Source organism: Peromyscus maniculatus, chromosome 14 (genome assembly GCF_049852395.1).
Source record: "Peromyscus maniculatus bairdii isolate BWxNUB_F1_BW_parent chromosome 14, HU_Pman_BW_mat_3.1, whole genome shotgun sequence".
Lineage (NCBI taxonomy): Eukaryota > Metazoa > Chordata > Mammalia > Rodentia > Cricetidae > Peromyscus > Peromyscus maniculatus.
The window spans coordinates 52,903,357-52,924,142 of NC_134865.1; the positions used below are offsets into that span (position 1 = coordinate 52,903,357).

The 20,786-nt window shown below is 51.1% G+C and overlaps 1 protein-coding gene across 1 annotated transcript in view; it reads left to right on the forward strand.

Moving 5' to 3' along the window:
- Positions 1-6,555, forward strand: part of Galnt16 (polypeptide N-acetylgalactosaminyltransferase 16) — an 89,710-nt gene extending 83,155 nt beyond the window's left edge. The window contains exons 14-15 of the mRNA XM_015991934.3: positions 487-612; positions 4,337-6,555. Coding sequence (XP_015847420.1) covers positions 487-612; positions 4,337-4,474 — 264 coding nt within the window. The 3' untranslated portion in view covers positions 4,475-6,555. The remainder of the gene's footprint in view (positions 1-486; positions 613-4,336) is intronic.
- Positions 6,556-20,786: the final 14,231 nt, after the last annotated feature.

Below are 20,786 nucleotides of genomic sequence, written 5' to 3' on the forward strand. Positions count from 1 at the left end.
ATAAACCTCCTTCCCAGGGCTCCTCACACTTTGCCCCTGCCGCATGCCCATCCCTTTCCAGCCCTGTGTCCCCTCACTTCCTCTTCTAAAGGAAGAGGTGCTGCCTAGTTCTATGCTGGAGTACAGCTCGGATGAGTGTGATGGGCTGTGGGTCTCCATAGCAAATGCGTGAGTGCCACACCCATGTCAGCTCTAGAACAGGTCGTGGAGACCCCCATCGTGGACCTAGCCGCTTCGTTCTTCCCTATCTCCAGCATCCCTTGGAGCAACTGCCTTCTGGCTGGTCCCGGCTGAGCTTCCTCATCTGAATATTTGATTAGGAACATTTCCAAACATGAAGCAAAAATTGAAACTCTCTGATGCATACCCCCCTCCGCCTCTACAGCTATTTGTGAAAAAATGTCTGAAAAAGTCCCCAGTCTCTTTGCCTAATCCCTTGTCTGCCCACGTCTGTCCAGCCAGAGCTGTCCTTTCCCTGTCTTGCAGGCATGGCTGTTCAGCGACCACCTCATCCAGCAGCAAGGGAAATGCCTGGCTGCCACCTCCACCTTAATGTCCTCCCCTGGATCCCCAGTAATACTGCAAGCGTGCAGCCCTAAAGAAGGCAAACAGGTAAAGCCTGAACCCCCGGCTACAGAGGGCCAACAGCCCCCAGGGACACTGAGCGGGGATGGAAGGCACTGACCGGGGGAGTCCCACCTTGAGGCACGTAATCTCAGATGAACCCTCTAGAATGAGGATCCGAGGAGCCTCCGGCGTCATCTGGGTCCAGCATATCGTTTCGCTCATGAGCGGACACCGCGGCTAAGTGTTTGTTTAACATTAGTCCTGCCAGTCTGAGGGCAGAGCAATTTGTCTTGTTAGTGCTGCTTGCCCAGCCTTTGACAATAACCACAAAGCTCAAATAAGAGCTAGCTGACTCCCAGACTGCTAGACATTTCACACCGACAATCATCGCATTCCCCCCCCCCACATCCCCCCTCCGCCCCGCCCCAGCTACCTGGTAAGATAATTCTCAACTAGCATCGGGTGCCTCGACCCGGCACTCGGTTCATTCTGCAGTGCCAGTTCTGCTTACCAAAAGTGGCCCACTAGGCACTCGCATTCCACGCCCGGCTCCACGCCCGCGATAGAGCCGTGAGTGAGCCAGGGCTCCCTAGACACAGACTGTCAGCTCCCACAGCTGGGAAAGGGCGGAACTAACCAGGATTCAAACCCAGGTCAGTGTGACTCCTAAGGCCACAGATGTAAGCCAGAACTTAACAAGGATGTCTTGACTGCTGGCTGACTGGGAATCTGAGGTCCACATACAGTGATCTGCAAGCTCACATGACTAGCCTCAGATGTGTCCTGAGAAATAGCTCAGGCTTACTTGTGGAAGCAAAAACTGATGCCCAGAAAAGTGCTGTCACTTGTCCGGGGCACACAGCATCTAGTGACAGAGCACTAAAGGCTAGATTTCTGGAGGCAGCCCCTCTCTTCACTACGGCACCCGTCCAGGTTAAAAGGGCTCCGTGCTCCCCAGAGCCTGGGACCCAAGACCCAGGCTGCTACGTCCTTCCCATGCCCATCCCTCTGGTAACACAGCCTGCTGAAGGTCATGCAAGGGGTGGGGGGCGGGGCTGGCTCTCGGACTGAGCCTGTGGGGCTTTCCTCCCACGCTTCTTCTGTTTGCCTGGGCCAATTCTTTCTTTAGGGATGAGTGGAAGTTTGCTATTCTGTTCTGGAAAAGCAGCCAGGTTCTCTCCTTCCAGCCTTTGTGTGTGAGAGAGGCAGGGTGGGAGGCAGGGTGAGCAGGCAGGGAAGCGCTCTATAGCCTGCTTGCTGGACTGGCTGGCCGCTTCCGCTAGCTTTCAGCCTACAAGATCTAGCTGGACCCCTGCTCTTTTCTGTGGTGGGGCTGGGGCAGTCTGCCCTTCAGCTGGAGCCGAGACCCCGTCCTGGGGGGGAATCCTTGAGCCCATTAACATCTCTGTTCAGGTCAGAGCTTCTCAGTGTCTGCCCAGGCAGCCCCAACTCAAACAATCCTCTATATAAGCATTTTGTGGATTGGAGAGGTGCTTGCTGCCGATCCCAACAACCCGAGTTTGATCCCCAGGACCCATATGTTCGCAAGCTGTGTGTGTTGTGTTCCCTACAAGCCCCGCTAGCCCTCACCCACCACTCCCCCGGCACTCGGGTTATCATGCCTCTCTCACCACCGTGGAGGACACGTGAACAGGTCTCCCAGCGTCAGTACCTTCTGGATTCTGGGCTTTCCTTCCAGGTCCCAAATGAGCCTTGATTCCAACCAAGGCCAGCTGGGCTTCACGTGTCCTCGAGGTTCCTGAGAGACATTGTGCAGTCATAGAGTCAGAGGTTCGAGGTCAGCCATTGCCCAGGTCCCTCACTCATACAATATTGGGCTGCTCTGTGTCTGCGCAGGCCCAGAATGGAGTGACTGGGAGAGCGAGTGAGAAAGGCTGGCTAGTAGTTCTGAGCAGAAGTAAGGATTCTACCAGTGGGTTATTCATTTGCTCATCACGTGCATGTGCCAAGGAATGTACAGATCCTGTGCAAGAAGAGAAAAAGGGAGAGCATGGCCCAGCTCTTGAGGAAGCTGGAAAAAAGGTGAAAGGAGCAGCCACCACATTGTTGAGAGCGAGGTACCAAGGCAGCGCTGAGCCTGAGCCGCACGCACGCACGCACGCACGCACGCACGCACGCACGCACGCACGCACGCACGGGCTAGGGGAGGCCCCTCCCCTTCTCCTGGGGGAGAAGAGGCCATAGTAGTCCCAGCTTGACGTTGTTGGAGGTTTGGCCAGCGGAGATAAATGTGAGAGGCTGTCAGAGCAGTCCGGTATGCAAAGAGGAACTGGAAATGCAGGTGTGTGCATGGGGAAGCTAAGGCAAATTTTCAACAACACCGTCTCCACAGTTGAGTGCGGCTCATCTCTGTCCCCTAGCTGCCCAGTGTCCCCTAACTCCAGTTTCATGGTCCTGAGCTCTGTCACCTCTTAGGAAGGTAAGGTGGAAGTAAGAAGAGGGATGTGGCTGCACGAAAGGAAACTGGGCAAGAAACAAAACGTCTGTTGGTTGCTCTTCAATCTCCTCCAAACCTCGAAACCTGGGCCTCTCATCCTTTCTCCATATTCCAGATAACACACCATCCTTTATCTATGTCATCTTCTGAAATGTCCTATGGGAACGACTTCCTCCCCTCACCTTGTCAAACTTGGGAGAAGAAAATGCTAGGATCCCTTTAGTGAGGACTCGAGTCTCCCGGCCTCACCACACTGCATGAGCGTGACTGCAGACGTGACGGCCACTTCCCACTTGAGGGGACAGGGTACTACGACTCATGATTGTAGGCCCGGCCAGGCACGCAGGGTTGCAGGGAGATGAAAACTTTTTTTTTTCCCCCATCGAGAAGAGATTCACCTAGGCCAGGGCTCACTGACTAGGGGAAGCTGCTAGGGGAGAAGACCAAGACCAAGCTGGGACTCCAGAGAGCTGGAGAATGAGAGCTCTGCCCGGAAGCAGAGAGCAGGGGGAGCCCCAGCCCAGCCAACTGATAGAACTGGGTCTTGTCTCCAAAGAGAAACTGGAAATGCAGATTTTTATGCGATAGCTAAGCTGGGTTTTAAATGATGCCATGCAAGTCAAATAAAACACACAGCCCGTGGGCAGCGCTGCTTCCTTTGATCTGTATAGTAACTCTGTGCCATCCTACAGAAGTGAGTGCCCTGGAGAGGGTCACTGTCTGCTTTAGATGGGGGGGGAGGGGTAGCTGGAGAGACGGCAGCACAGAGACTAAAGTGTTTGCTGTACAATCACGAAAACCTCAGTTTGGATGGCCAGCACCCACATAAAAGGCCAGGTGCAGCCTGTAATCTCAGCACTGGGGAGGAGGACCCAGGGGGATCCCTGGGGCTCGATGACCAGCCTGTCCAGCTGCATCGATGAACTCCATGTTCCGTGAGAGACCCTGTATCAAAAAATAAGAGAGAGATGGAGGAAGACAACTGCCATCAACCTCTGCCCTCTGCGAATGTGCAAGCTCACACACCTGTGCAGGAAATACATATGCATACAGTTACACACACACACACACACACACACACACACACACACACAGCAAATAAATGAGTGTGGTGTGTCCTAGGCATATGCAGTATTATGTATGTGCATGTGAAACGCAGGTACAGACTACTTTTTGGCCCTGTGCTGGGCACAGAGCTTGCAGCCTTGGATATGTCGGGTAAGCACTGCATCACGGAGCCCCGCCCCCAGCTCATATAATTGTTATTTTTTAATCGTTTCCTTCTTCCTTTCCCCTCTCCCTTCTACCCAGAAATGGAGAAGGAAAGGCTCTTTCATCCAGCATTCCGTCAGCGGCCTCTGCCTGGAGACAAAGCCTGCCCAGCTGGTGACCAGCAAGTGTCAGGCAGATGCCCAGGCCCAGCAATGGGAACTGCTGCCACACACATGACGGTGGCCCCCAGCCTCCTGGACCTTCTGCATGAGACTTGGGGACTGGAAGGGGTTAGGGTGGGGGAGTGTCACTCGGGCTGTTTCCCATCTCTTCACATTTCTACTGGATCATCGGTACACACCCCTACTGCGCGCGCGCGTTTCTCCCAAGCTCGTTCAGGGAGGGTGTGGGGGCATGCTCCATGCCCTCTGTGCCACCCCAGTCTTGCTCCGGGAGCGGAGATGGTTAGTGTGCAGCTGTCCTGGCCAGAGACTCGGCAGTTGCTCCTGGCCCTTCGTCTTGGCCCTTTGGGGGCCCCAGACAGTGGTGTGTGGACCTTCCCCTTGTTGCCTGGTAGGGACAAGGATGGAAAGCCTACCGAGGGGCCAGGTTGGGTCACAGGGCTAGCCTGAGGTCAACACAAGAGGACGGGGGGCAGCGTGTGTGTGAAGAGGCTGAAGGCGGGGGGGGGGGGGGGGGGGGCAGCTAGAAACCAGGAAGGGTGGAGGGGCTCAGTCCAGCGGGTGGGTGAGGGAGGGATGCATCCTGGGAGAAGAGGATGGGGATTCAAAGAAAACATCGTGAAGTACCAGGAAAAAAATGAGGTCTCTTTCCAAGACATCATCCTGTCCATGCTTTGCTAGCCCAGGCCCCAAGCCCAGCATACGCCTGCAGCCCCTCCAGGTGGCCATATTCTTAGCAAGAGGCTGCAGAGGGATCTGGGGGCATAATTTATGAAGCAGACTCCACCTCTGCTTAACCGTCAGTCAGGCCAAGATCTCACGCGTAGGCCTTTATGACCAGTTGGTAACCCTGTCTGCACTAACTGGTCCTGGTCATACACCCTAGAATACCCTCGTCCTCACTCCCTGTTTGGACCCCTGCTTTTTTCAAAGGTCTTTGCCTCTGTAAGCACAGCATCCTGGGGCATGGTGGCTGGCCAGGTTTGGACCCCCTTCCTGGAGTATAACCATTTCCTAATCAGTAGGAACCGAGTCACCCAGGCCAAACCTAGCACTCAGACCCTTCTCCAAAGGCCTCCTGTTGCAGTGAGCTGCGAAGCTGGCTAGTGGGTCCTGTCCCTGCAGAGAATTCCTTCTTCTTTCCTCTCTCACTCCTGAGAACACAGAGAACACACATTGATAGCATCCTGGAATCCCGGCCGCCTCCCTCCCACTGGCTTTCACAGTATAATCTTGGGTAAAAGACTATTGGTAGCCAGAACTCTTAGGGTCTTCCTCCAAAGCAAGACAGCCTAAGGAGGCCACTCTTACCCCAGGGGCAACCAGTCTTTCTTTCAGAGACCAGACAGTCACACATTCATAGGGAATCTACAGACTCCAGAAAGTCTAGAAATCCCCCAGAATATGGCATGTGTACGTACATATGCAGTTTCCTAGGTGGGGGTGGAGCCTGGATTTCCCCGGCTTCCTGGTTTCCAAAGGATCTGATCCTCTGCTCTTGCTGAGATCTGCCACCTCTCTGCATCGCCGGCCCCTATCACCCTCCCTGCTGGGCCTGGCTTGTCCACCGCCAGATGTTAGGAGCCAAGTACCCGGTTGATAGTACCAGCTCTGGAAGGTTCTCCAGCAGACTCCTTCACCTTTGGCTCTCACCAGCATCCTGTCAGCAGTTCTGTGCCAAATATGTGTGCGCCCTGGACGCAGCCTAGGGGCCTCTCACCGTGTGACCAAGCTTCGGCCCCTCCTGTGACAATGTCTCATACACTGCTTTCTGCAGAACTGGCCAGGGATCCCCCGAGCCCCTGGGAATCCTCCTGCCGAAGTAAGGGGCAGAACCGGGCCCAAGGTAGAGGCTTTCCCCTAGAGACTTGGGCTCTGCTCCCGTGTGGACCTTGGGCCTGGGAACCTGGGCTTCTCTCTGTGAATGTACTGACGGCTGCTGAGCCTTGAGAAGGCCTCTCCCCGTTTGCTGTGGTCAGACCAGACTCTGCACTTGTCGGCTCTCCGTTCTGGGGGACTCGGTCCAACTCTGTTTTTGCTTTTCTTCTTGACCAAAGCATGTGCCACTAAAGCTGTCCCGGGGGACGCTGTCTTTATGAAGAAACACACCTGGAATAAAACCACTTCTTACATGTCCACATGGGCCGGTGCCTTTACTTCTGACCTTGCGAGCATTCAGCTCGCTTCCACGGCCTGAGGGGAATCGGGTCCCTGTCCTGTAAGTGTGAATGAAAGTGAACATGGTAAGGTGAGTGCTCTCCTGTCCCTGACACAGCTGTTCTGAGGGGAGCCAGCTAGTGGCCCTGCTGCTGGGGCAAGCTGGGACCCAGGAAGCAGTGTCAGGCCGAGCCCAAGTTCCTTGCTTCATCACGCAGGCCCTGTTGCTGCTTAGAAATAGAAACCCGGGCCGGGCGGTGGTGGCGCACGCCTTTAATCCCAGCACTCGGGAGGCAGAGCCAGGTGGATCTCTGTGGTCTGCAGAGCCAGTTCCAGGAAAGGCGCAAAGCTACACAGAGAAACCCTGTCTCAAAAAACCAAAAAAAAAAAAAAGAAAGAAAGAAAGAAAGAAAGGAAGGAAGGAAGGAAGGAAGGAAGGAAGGAAGGAAGGAAGGAAGGAAGGAGAAGAAAGAAAGAAAGAAAGAAAGAAAGAAAGAAAGAAAGAAAGAAAGAAAGAAAGAAAGAAAGAAAGAAAGAAAGAAAGAAAGAAAGAAACCAAAAAAATAGCTTCTCAGAATAGATATGGCCATCCCAACATGCTTACTTTCCAATAATTCTCTTCTTCCCTGGGAGCCATCCTCGACCCTCAGACCTGCCCTTCCTCCTGCTCTATACACAGGAAAACATTCGGGCCTTCCTGGGTAAAAATGACAGCGACGTCATTCTAGAAGAGTCCCACCAGCCTGGGCTTGCTTGGTCGGGTAGCAGATGCTCTACCTAACAGTTTCCATGGAAACCAATAGACAAGCTCCACCTTTTCTGTGATCAGAAGTTGAGCCTACCCAGATAAAAATAAGGACTGACGCCGTGTGTGTATAAACTGCAGTGGAAATCCCCAGCACTCAGAAGGCAGAGGTGGGTGGATCTCTGTGAGTTCGAGGCCAGCCTGGTCTACAACGCAAGTTCCAGGACAGCCAGGACAGGAAAACCCTGTCTCAAAAAATCAAAATAAATAAATAAATAAATAGCAACAACAAAAATAATCTGCAGTGGACAGACCAGAGTGTTGCTACCAACCCCTACCCCACATATGAACACACACACACACACACACACACACACACACACACACACACACACATCTCAGGGCAGTTAGTCTGGGATTTTTCAAAATGATTCCTAGACCTAAACGGCCTCGAGCAAATCCCTGGCTAGCTGCAGAGCACTCAAATTGGCTACAGTCTCTGGTCCTTGCTGAAGCTCCTGGCCACACTCTTTGCTTGGGGCTGGTTTGTCCTTCCTTTCCCTCTGGGAGCCCAGCTCACTACCATCAACTAGTTAGCTCAGTGTCTTAGGTAGGGTTTCTATTGCTGTGAGGAGACACCCTGACCATAGCAACTCTTACAAAGAAAAACATTTCATTAGGGCTGGCTTACAGTTCAGAGGTTTAGTCCATCATCATCTTGGCGAGAAGCATGGCGGCATGCAGGAAGACATGGTGCTGGAGAGGTAGCTGAGAGTTCTACGTCTGGATCCAAGAGCAGCAGGAAGAGACAGTGAGCCACTAGGCCTGGCATGAGCTTCTGAAACCTCAAAGCCCACCCCCTAGTGACACACTTCCTCCAACAAGGCCACACCTCCAATAATGCCTCTCCCTGTGAGTCTAGGGGGCCATTTTCATTCAAACTACCACACCCAGCTAACTACTGGCCATTCATCACAGTTCTCCCATAAGCCTGCAGGACAGTCTGAGGCTGGGGACATAGGAGCAATGTCTGTGCTGGGGTCAACCTCCTGCTTGTCCAGCAGAAGGCAGTTTGTGGGTCCTAGGATTTGGCTTCAGCTGGTTGTCTTTTGTCTGTCTGGTTCAAGGCAGGTTTGTTGACTGGCTGCCGTGGTACAGAGCACGGAACTCAGGTGCTCCCTGCCGACCTGTGCTCCCAGTCACTTGGCTCTGGTCTTCAGTAAGGCTCTTCCTTTTGCTCCCCATTTATACCTGTGAGAAATTATCCAGACAGTTCCACTGCCCATCAGGAGGCCTCAGTATTCTTCCACAGCCCTGGCTGGGGTGTGGTCCTCTCCCACCAGGGACCAGCAAAGAAACCTGGAAAGGCCAGAGTTCACAACGTCCCTATGACCACACCCAACTGCTGTCTTGTGTTTGTCCCTGGTGTCTGAGTCACACTGGTGTCTGAGTCACTGTTCTTCCAGGAGGGAGGGGGGTTCCCAAGCAGCTTCTGTCATGGTAAGAGGACCTCCCTGCCAGGAGTTAAGACCTGGCCATGGAGCAGTGGAGGAACTGTGCTCTCCTGGCCAGCAGCTGCTGGTAGAGTAGCCAGTAAACACACACACACACACACACTACCTGCTCTATACCAGGCCCTTTTGCTAAGGAGGTGTGAGTCAGTGAGACACTTTATCCTTCTGAAAATGATGCTTCCTGACAGCTTCTGGTTCCATCCTGACTGGTGACTGACCACTTTGGGCTTGGGCTGGGTGGGTCTAGGGGAAGCCAGGCTGGGTTAAGTGGTCACCTTGCTGGGTGACCTGGGCGTCTTCTGCTGTGTACACAGCGTAGTGATGGCTCAGACCAGTCCATTCCCACAGAAGGGTCTGGAAGAAAGCTACAGAGGCCAGACCTGAACTAGTGATCTTTTCTCCAGGGCTGGATTGTTTGTGTGGCTAGTTTTGTTTTGTTTGTTTGTTTGTTTTGTTTTTTCTCTTTTCCTTTAAGGAGGCCTGGGAGACTCCGTGGCCCTGGGTGGAGAGAACGGAGGTGAATAATCCAGAAGCCCAAGAAACACTTGTCTTCTCCTTGCTCTCTGGGTCTCTCCTACCCCCTCTAATCATCCTGAAACCAAGCCCACCTTGTGGCTGTTGTCTTTCAATAAAGGCCTTGTGAGGACCACCCGCTCAGAGTCCCTTGAGGTTCTAGTAAATGGGTGTGGTCCTGGTTCTGCCTTAGACCAGCGGTCCAGATTCCTCTCTATCAGAGGCGTCTATGGAAGCCTTCTGTCCTCTGCAGTGGGAGGGAGAGCACAGGGTTAGTATATTTGCTGAGGTTTTGTTTTTGTGTTTTTGTTTGAGACAAGAGTAGTCTCACTATGTAGCCCTCACTGTTCTGGAACTTGCTGTGTAGACCAGGCTAGTCTTGAACTCACAGAGATCCGCCTGCCTCTTCCTCCAAGTGCTGGCATTAAAGGTGTGCGCCACCACTGCCAGGCTGCCTCGGCAAGATGCTGATGCCTGCTTTTCTGGTTTGGTTTGATTTGGGTTTTTGTTTGTTTGGGTAAGGTCTCATATAGCGTAAGCTGACCTCAACTGGCCGTGTAGCCAAGGGTGACCTTGAACTCTTGTTCCTCTTAACCCCCACTTCCCAAGGGCTGGCATTGCAGGCTGGAGCCACTGCACCCTGTGTGCCTGCTCCTTTTTGAGTAAGCTGGTTTAATGACTGAAGTAAGTCCTGACCTCCTGACTAGAAGTTGTGGGCCACAGCCTGCAGCAGAAGGCTCCGAGCTATGTGCTGTGGCCTCACATACGCTAAGCAGAGTGCCTGCCACAGGGTTTAGTCAATGATGGATCCCTCTGGAGCAGGGGTGGGTGGGAGTCCAGGCTGAGGGCTGCCTCCCAGCCAGCTACCACATGCCAGCATTTCTTTCTGTGATTTATGAGTCTCTTCCCCATAGCAGCCACGTGGGGCTGCTGCCTTCCTCCTAGACAAGCTTCCACCCCAAAGACCCATTCATCAAGGAATCAGTGCCACACCATCAGCTGTAGATGTAACCAACCGTCTTATTAAAATAAGAAACACAGAACCGATGTAAAAGAGAAAGCCAAGAGGTCAGAGCTCAGAGCTAAAATCTCACCTCCTGCAGTGCTCCTACCTCCCCGAAAGAGACCTATTTCCTGTGTGTCTGTCTTTAAATAGTCTTTCTGTTCTGCCTTCTCATTGGTTGTAAACCCAAACACGTGACTGCCTCATCACTGCCTGTAAGTACCACCCTCCAGGTCTTAAAGGCGTATGTCTCCAATGCTAGCTGTATCCCTGAACACACAGAGATCTACCTAGCTCTTCTACCAAGCGCTGGGATTAAAGGCGTGCACCACCACCACCACGCTCTTGCTATGGCTCTAATAGCTCTGACCCCCAGGCAACTTTATTTATTAACATACAATGAAAATCACATTTCAGTACAAATAAAATACCACCATATTCAGCTTCTGTAAGTTACATGGTGGGTCCTTTCTAGGGCCCATTCCCCCAGTGACCTCAGAGCTGTCCTGCTGTTTACTGGGCATACGCTTACAATCGCACACTTTAACTTTCTCAGTCCTTCCCACAATTCTTTGAGGTCACACCATCTACAAGGTAGGAAAGGACTCCCCAAGATGTTAACACACTCATTCAAGATTGCCCAGTAAGGGCTGGAGAGATGGCTCCGTGATTAAGAGCACTGGCTGCTCTTGAGGAGGATCTGGGGGTTTGGTTCTCAGCACCCACGTGGCGCCTCACAACCATCTATAATTCCAGTTCCAGAGGATCTGATGCCCTCTTCTGGCCTCTTCGGGCACTGCATATACATGGTACACAGACATACAGGCAGGCAAAACACTAATATACACGTAAAATAAAAAATAAATAAAATCTCTTTAAAAATTTTAAAGATCGCCCAATTCACAGAAGGCAGAGTCAATGCTCAGATCGTGAGCTCTGGGCCGGCAGGATGGATTAACAGATGAAGAAGATGGGGGCCTGGAGAGATGGCTCAGAGGTTAAGAGCACCAACTGCTCTTCCAGAGGTCCTGAGTTCAATTCCCAGTACCCACATGGTGGCTCACAGATTAAGAAGATGGATTAACAGATGACGGCACTGGCCGTCAAACCCGCTGACCTGAATTAGAAGCCCCAGGTCCCACATGGTGAAAGGAGAGAACCGACTTCTCCATATTGTCTCCCGACCTCATACACATGCCATGCATATGCACTGCATGCACACAAAAAATAAACGAATGTTTAAAATTATGATAGGGGCTGGAGAGATGGCTCAGAGGTTAAGAGCACTGACTGGTCTTCCAGAGGTCCTGAGTTCAATTCCCAGCAACCACATGGTGGCTCACAACCATCTGTAATGAGGTCTGGTTCTCTCTTCTGGCCTGCAGGGACACATGCAGGCAGATCATTGTACACATAATAAATAAATAAATCTTAAAAAAAATAATATTATGATAGGAGGCTAAGGTGGGAGAAGTCCTGTAAGTTCAAGGCCAGCCTGGGCTACAGACCTTACCCTAAAGTAAAGAAAATAAAACAAAAACACTGTTTTGACCCAGGATACTCACTTTTTACCATACTTTTTACCATTTTCATGTCTTGGTGTAGTCAGAAGGTTTCTCCAGTCCCACTTATAAAATAATCACTCAGAGGCTTAATATTATTTATAACTGCTCGGCCATTAGCTCAGGCTTATTACTGACCGGCTCTTACACTTAAATTAATCCATAATTCTTATTTATGTTTAGTCACTTGGCTTGGAACCTTTTCTCAGTTAGACATTCTCATCTTGCTTCTGCTGCATCTGGCTGGCAGCTTCTGATTCTGCCCTTCCTCTTCCCAGCATTCTCCTCCTCTGGTTGCCCCCGTATATAATTCCTGCCTGGCTACTGGCCAATCAGCGTTTTATTTATCAACCAATCAGAGCAACACACATTCACAACATACAGAGTGACAACCCACAGCATCTTGGTTCTGAGTTCACATCAACCCTGGAATGTTTGTGCTGTTGGCCCCATGGTGAGGACACTGAAGGCCACACACAAACTCACACACTTTCATTGAAGTCTCCCCTTCCTCTGTGTCCCTCATCCCATCTCCTTCCCTGGATGGATGCTGAGAAGATTCAGTTATTTCATCATCTTTTACATAGGCAGAAGCAAGTGGAGAGGTTAAAATGCCCAGAGGCACAAAGAATAATCAGGCTAGACCCGAGGACACCGTGTCCCTCACCATAGGGCTGGAAGCGGCTGCTGGCAGTCTGCCTGACATCAGTACCTTCTGGAACTCAAGACGGTGAAACGCCTGAATGATTCAGCCCCAAGGCCCCAGGCTGCTTGGCTGACTGGCCAGCTCCACTCCTCGCACCCCAGCCGGACTGCCTTCCCCTAGCTTGGCTCCTGCCATTGAGCCTGTCCATCTTCAGATGTTAGTTTGTGTTTGTTCAGATCTGTATACACCAAGACCTGTGGGAACAGAGGTGTTTCATGGAGCGCAGTGGGATCACCCCAATCAAGTGTGCACCAGGTACCTGGGCTCTGTGTACTTACCTTTACTTGATTAGAACCAAGTATCCATCCCGATTATTTCCTGGCTGCTTTAATGTGGGACCACCGATTGGATCCCCCCCCCCCCCCGGGGAGGTCCAGCCTTGCAAAAGCAAACCATCTCTCCAGCTCTGGCCTAGCCATTTGGTGATATTTGAGCCTCAGTATCCTCAGCACCCCCCCAAAAAAAAGGGCATGGCATGGGGGCAGATGAAGTGGGGCAATACTGTGCAGTGCAGGCTTCTACCCTGGAAAGCCTGCGTAGCAGTCTCGGGTGTATCAGGGCATGTTTCTATGCCCCTGGCTGCTTAACCACAACATGTGGATTTTCCAGCTGCCTAGGACCTTCCCCAACATCAGGGGAAGGCCTTTCAGCTCAGGCACAGTGGCCCAAGGGGGTGGAGGTCAGCCAGGAATAGAAAATGTGAGAGTCCTGGCATCCAGTTCCGCTCTGAGCTGCCCATTGCTAATCTGACTAAGGAAGCTTTCTTAGAGTGTTGTTTTTATCTTTGGGGAGGCATGAGAAGTAAGTTGGTCAGTGGACTTCTTTTCCAAGCAGGTCTTGAATAATCTCAGCAGATGGAGGCCAGGAGGAAGACCAAGAGGCAGGGAGGGTGCTTTTATGTGGGGGGGGTCTTTGGAGCAGAACTGGTCCCTCCCTCATGTACATCCCCTAACCTGAAGCCAAGAAGAGGGCCTGTGGTCCTAGCCTGGGCCTCTGCCAGAGATTCTTGGAGATACGATGAGAGTAGGTGACCTTTGAAAGTGAACTGAAGTAAATGCCTAGAAGGGGGTCTGGTACTCAAAGGAAAACCTGTTTCGGGGGCATGGAGATGAAAATATTTGCCCTGTTCGCAGCTGGACCACTAGAGTGTGGCACAAAAAATTTCATCAGTAAATATTTGCAAATGAATGAATGAGGCTCCGTGTAAGGCAAAATGGATTCTTCTAGAAAGAAGTCGTGTGGTTAGCTTTTTTTGTCAAGTTAACACAAACTTGGGTCATCTGGGAAGAGGGAGCCTCAAATGGGAAAAGGCCTCCATCTCATTAGCCTGTTGGAGAAGTCTATGGGGGCATTTTCTTGATTAATGACTGATGTGGGAGGGCTCAGCCCACTGTGGGCAATTTCCCCTGGGCGGGTGGTCCTGGGTTGTATAAGAAAGGAAACTGAGTAAGCCATGGACAGCAAGCCAGAGAGGAGTCCATTCCTCCAAGGTTCCTGCTCTGGGATATCTTTCTTGAGTCTGACCTTAGCCCCAGGTCAGTGTCTGTAGGAGTCAAAAAGGGAGCAAGCACATTGATGTTGGCATGGTGATAAACACCTGTAATCCCAGCATTACAGAGCTGAGGCAGGAGGACACTGGGAGTCGGAGGGTAGCCTGGGTCATAGACTGTCTGACTGTAGAAGTAACTGTCTTATTCAATAAGAAACACAGAACCAATGCAAAGATGAAAGCCAAGAGGTCAGAGCAATAGCTAAGAGCTAAAAACCTTACCCTTCCTCTAGCGGTGGTCCTACCTCTCTGAAAGAGACCTACTGCCTGTGTGTCTATCTTTATAAAGACTTTCTGTTCTGCCTTCTCATTGGTTGTAAACCCAACCACATGACCGCCTCGTCACTGCCTATCTGTACAGACCTCCAGGTCTTCTATGGTTGGTATTGAGATTAAAGGCATGTGTCTCCAATGCTGGCTGTATCCTTGAACACACAGAGATCTACCTAGCTCTGCCTACCAAGTGCTGGGATTAAAGGCGTGCACCACCACCGCCCAGCTTCTGCGATGGCTTGCTATTAGCTCTGACCCCCGGACAACTTTATTTATTAACATACAAATCACATTTTAGTACAAATAAAACATCACCATTTTATTCCTGCCTCCTCTTACAAAGACAGGTGTGCATTGAGCTTGTTGACTTTGCAGGTAGAGATGCCTGGCCGCCATGGATCCAAGAGGTGGACAAGTGGTGTGAGATAAGGCAAGTGTGCCTAGTGCTGCTTGGGTGTCATGTCTGAGATCCTCCATAATCCTAGTATTTGGGAGGATGATCACCAAGTTTGGAGCCAATCTGGTCTATATGAGTTCCGGGTTAACCAGGGCTGCATGGTGAGACCTTTTCTCAAAAATAAAATGAATAAATAAGTGGCAGGTGTTTCATGAGGTTTGCTAGACACCTGGCTGAGGGGACCTGCGGGGGGGCTCCCTGGCTATCTGCTCTTTCATCTTGAGTCAGGGTTGTATTAGAGCTGCCTGCAGTTTGTTTGTTCATTTGTTTTTTATTCATTGAATTACAAACTCCGTGAAGACAGGCATGGCCACAGCACCTAGTACAGTGCCAGGCCCACGGTAGGTATTCAGTAAACACTTGCTGGATGAATGAATGCGTGGGCACGCATGACAATACAACTGCAGTCCCTTGAGTCTGCGAGTCAGAGTTTGAGGACACACGCCCGCTTGTTCTCGGCTTCCTCTTCCAATTTGTCTTGTTGACTTGGCTTTTTTATGAAATCAGGTGAGGTTTGACCCTGTGCAAATTCTTTTTCATCAAGAGCAGGAGACTCGGCATGTGCAAGTTAATGCCAAATCAGTACCTGATTAAACAGACAATGAGTGTGAGTTGCTGGATTCCACAGCGGAGAAGATGCGCAAAGCCCACATGAGAACGGCCTCCCTCGCTAGTTAGCTGTCTGACATACTAATGAAGTCCTGACAGGGCTAAGGCAGTGAAGGCTGCAGCTTCCAAATTGGGGGAAGTGGGGAAGGCTTTCCTTTAAACTGGCAGCGGAGAGAAGCTCACAGAGGTTTCTCTGCCCAAGCGGGGCCTTCTTTAGCCCAGGGCGATGTCTCAGCTCAGGACAGAGGAGTCTCATTTATTTGCATACAGATTGCAAATGTCTACAGTCTTCGCTCAAACAATTTTTAAGTGAAATGTTATTGCTTCCCCGAAGGCTATAATTCCTGACTTTTTCTCGTCAATATTCCTCTCACTTAAGCAGCTAACTCACATTGACCCAGATTTTCCATCCCAGGAGTGCACAGGAGAAAAGAAACAGGGAAAGAAAGGGGGTGTAGGTGGTGGAGAGAGCCTGCCTTTAGGATGCCCAGGACCCAGTCTGGGTGCTTATAGCATTAGTTCATCTAATTCTGTAGCAACTGAATGGGCTGGACCCTGTGCGTATCTCCATTTGTAATGAAAAAATCCGGGCTCTGAGAGTCACCCAAGGTCACACAGCCAGGAAAAGGCTGGGCCTGGAATCCTAAGATACCTGACTCCCAGAATTCATTCTTAAATTATACCATCTCTGAAAAACACCTATTCTTTACATTTCTTTAAATATTAAACAATCCTGTTAAAACTGTTGACAGTCATGTTCAGGGTCTACTGCCTCTTCCCTGGACTGTTGAAATGTAACCATACGGCAAACTCTCTGGGAACAGCAAGTGTTGGAGGGATTTGGCGCAAAGGAGAATACGGGCCATAGAGTTTGTGTCTTTAAGGATTTCAAAGTGGCCCTAGGGAGATGCTTCAGTGGATTAAAGTGCTGACCTGGCCAGTGTGAGAGCTGAATTCAGATGCCCAACACCCACAAAAAGTCGGGCGGGCATGGCAGCCAGCCTGTAATGGCAGCCCTCAGGGCAGGGGAAAGAGGCTCTCGGGCAAACTGACTAGCGAGACAGGGGACTGGCCAGTTCTGGATTCAGTGAGAACATGGTTAGCAAATAAAGTGATGAGCAATCAAGGGACCTCCAAATGCATGCACACACGTGGGGATATGGACTCACACATGTATGTTCACATGCATGCAAGCATGCATACATACGTGCATGCACACTATACACACATACATGTGAAGAAGGAGCATTTCAAAGTAATAACAGAGAATCAAGCCAAGTGTGGGGCCTTCTCATTGAGCATCTCCCCTTCAAAGCTGCACAAGCCAGCCCTGAGGCAAGGCCCCAGGCTGAATGCTCATCTGCTATGTCCTGGTGTCTGGAACTAACTCTGGTATATGAGAAATGTTCAAAGCCTGTAGGTAAAGTAAATAAAATGATACGTGTTTATCACCCAGTGCTACATGTTTATCACCCAGTGCATACCAACAGTGCATATCAAGTACTATTCTGGGCACAAAAACAATAGTAAACAATACATGCAAGGGCCCTGGGCCTCCAGACACACGTATTCTAGAGGCACAGAAAAAAACAGTGCACTAGAAGATGTACAGGGTTGTTCTGAGATACAAAGGCAGAAAATAAAGCAGAATAATGGGACTGAGTCACTAGAAAGGTGGCCTCGAGGGGTAGGGCTGACTCCTTGGGGCAGGCGTTGGCTTTTGATGCAAGAGCTTCCAAGTGCAACATTCATGTAAATCCTGGCGGAGGCCGATGCTGGCCCAAAGCAGGGAGCAGTGGTATGGGGTAAGGGGTTTGGAGCCAGGATGTTCCCTGGAGTTTGCTGGCCAGCCTAGCTGAAGTGGTGAGCTCCAGGTTCAGTGAGAGATCCTGTTTCAAAAATAATGTAGGAGGCTGGAGAGAATGCTCATCAGGGAAAGACCCTTGCTGCCAAGTTTGATGAACTGAGTTCAGTCCCCAGGATCCACACGGCAGGTGAGTAGACTCCTCCAAGTCACATATGCCTCGCCCCCATGTTGTGGGATATTTGATCTCACTGTGAAACCTGAGACTGTGTTAATAAAATCAACCTTGGATCAGGGGGTAGAGCCAGCAGCTAGTTGACAGGAATTGCCATAGAGATTACTGAGGAGCCAGGAAGACGGACAGAGAGATACCCAGACAGGAAGGAGTATGGACTTGGATTTTGTGGTCTTTTTTGGTTTGGGATGGCTGGAGAGACTTCTCTTGCTGGTTTCTGGCCAAAAAGGAAGATTAGGTTGCTTCTCGGCTTCTCTGAGCTAGCAGGTTTTCACCCCAACATCTGACTCCTGAGTCTTTATTGGTAGATAGAACAAAAGAGACTTAGTAAAAACTACATTTGGCTGCAGTGGTAGAGCTGGTGCTGGGAGGACCAGAAATCCAGCCAGGCCAAGGCATTAGCAGGGTGCAGACTGCAAGGCCAAAGGGCAGTTAAAATATCGTAGATTCAGGTGCAGCTGCTAAGACCATGGGAAAACCACACACACACACACACACACACACACACACACACACACACACACACACACGGTACAATTGGATGGCTCTATGGACAGCCACGTTCCTCACTGAGAGGAAGAAGCTGTTCCTTCTGTGGGAAGTGGGAAGTGACTGCTTTGGGGAAATGGAGGCCCTTTAATCAGGTGGCTGGCGCCCCTGGTTCCATTGACGCCCCCAGATCCACCCATGCTCAGGCACAGTTTGGTTACATGAGTCAGTTTGAACTGTACCCCTTTTCTCCTTTGGGTTTTGGTCCTTTGTGACAAGAGGATGTTGACTAGAGGTCACAGGGTTACCTTGAGGAGGGGAAGCCCGCTGTTGGGAACCGATGAGGGGCCTGAGCCAAGGCCCTAGTGATTGGGGTCCAAGTAGGAGGATGCATAAGAGCAAAGGCAGGGACTGGAGACCCCAAGGATTGTCTTCTTCACCTCCTAGCCCCAGAGGTTCACGTCCTGTCTCATGTAAGATGACTCAACACAGTGGGGAGACAAAAGTGAGTTAGATGTACCGGCCTGGAGGACAAGAAGAAGAAAGTGAGAAATAAGTGAAAACAGCCGCTGCCTGCCCCCTGAGGAAGCAGGAGGAGCAGCAGTTTTGGGTGGGCTCAGTATGGACGGGGTGATGGGCTCAGCTTGCTCTCAAGGTAAGAGGTGATGCCATGGAATAAGGTTATCACCCGATCTCCATGGGAAATATCCGGGTCTTTGGCCTCCCTGGCTCTGTCCATGTGACCTATGAAATGGTATAATTAATGGCTAGTCTTAAAGACCCACTTTTGCAAATCACCAGTGACCCCAACCACCCCAGAGACTGGTGGCTCTCTGTTAGGAGTTCCTCAAGTTAGGATGACATTATGGGTCCCCTTTGTGACTGTGTACTGCCCAGACCACAGAAGACCAGGGAGTCACACTGAGAAGCTTGAGACTAGGTCAGAGGACACACGGGCTTTTCTGCTCTGGGGATGCCCACACGGAGGCTGGGCTTCGCTAGTAGCATCATAAAAGCTGGCGTTGTACAGCCATCAGATCACAATAGGGAACGCCCCTTTCAGCAGGCACTGTGTCTGGCCAAAGGCAGCCTGGGGAGGGGCGTGAGCAGGGGATGCTAAGTGTCACCGGGATTTAGTTTGATTCATAGCCCTGGGTGAGGCTCAGGAGTGTGTCAGAAACGCACACTTCCCAGCTCCCGGTGTGTGCCTCCAGCAAGCAGCCAGACCAACAGTCCACAGCAAAAGCTCCCTTTCTCAGGTGTGGTGGCACATGCCCGTAATCTCAGAACTCAGGAGGTTGAGGCCAGAGGACAGCAGGGTCGAGGCCAGCCTGGGCTACAAAGCAAGACCCTGTTACAAACACAAACAAAAAGCCCCCCCCCCCCCGGCTCCAAAGCTTTTTGTGACTTCCATAGGCACTGCTCTGAGAAGTCAGCGCTCCTCTAGCTAGGTTGCCATCCAGGAGGGACAGAGGGGAGGATGAGGGGGTTGTGTAAGAAGTAAAGGCTTAGGTCTGCAGCAGCCAAGGCAGGCACAACTTCACACTCCGTCCTCGTTACCTTCTTAAAGTTGTCAAGGTGGGACATCTCACGTACATGAAAAAGTGACGGTTACCTACCACCTAGTGTCAACAATTACCGGTTTATGACCCACTCCAGCTACACCTTCCTGTAGGGGTGTGTGGAGCGGACCCGGGCATTGTGCCAAGGCATCTGTAAATATTTCGGCGTATCTCCTAAAAGATAACAAATAATAACCGTGCGGGGGCTGGGATGTGACTCGGTGGTAGAACACTTGCTTGGCTCTACCTGCCGACGTCACAGAGAATAATCAAGATGACAGGAAGGAGCTGGCTCACCAAGCTTGACAACCTGAGTTTGATCCCCATTGACCCAGATGGTAAAAGGAACTTACTGACCCCTGTAAGCTGTTCTCTTGTTCTCTGACCTCGACAAGCATGCTGTAGGGCATGCGTGCATTCATGCGTGAGCATTCGCATGCACGTGCGCACACATAATAAATAAATGTAAAAAAAACAATAAAAATAACAATAACTGCATCATTGTTATTAAAGCTTCACAACAACAGCAAAGCAGCCTTCGTCTTGAGGCAACCAGATGCAGATGCTGACTTCTCCTTCGTCTCCAAGCTCTCTCAGGATGCTGTGGCAGATGCAGAACCACCCAGGAGGCGATGGGCAAGACAGCACTCACTGCACAGTGGGATCTTACCGATGTGCTTGGCAGCCCTTTCCAGTTTAGAGCCCTTCCTTTGTGATATGACATAGTAGAAAACCAAAGCCGCCCTCAGAGTTTGCCAAACCTCCTGGCCTGAACCAGTGCCGCAGGGAGAACCACAAAGTGTCTACGTGAAAAGTGACTCTGGTCTATGAAGCTGGGCTGCCGGAGGGTCCCAGGCCTCTAAGAGGCAGAGGCGAGTTGATGGCAATAGGAATCTTCCCAGACTTCATTGTGTTTATTCGGGAGGATTTAACAGTAGCACTAAATGTTAGTAAAGCATAAAGCACAAAAGCCCAGGAGCCTCGTGGCTGTGTGATGGCTCTGTTAGCACTCACGGAGCTCCCACCCACCCAGAGATGAAGAAGCCACGGTCAAAGGGAAGGAGAAGCAGCCCAGCCGCCATCCGATGACTGTCACAGGCATGGGAAGTCACCTGTGTGGATGTGTAGGGTCAGCAGGGGGACCATGCAGGAATGACCCCAAGCGGGGGACTAGAGCCCAAGCAGAAAG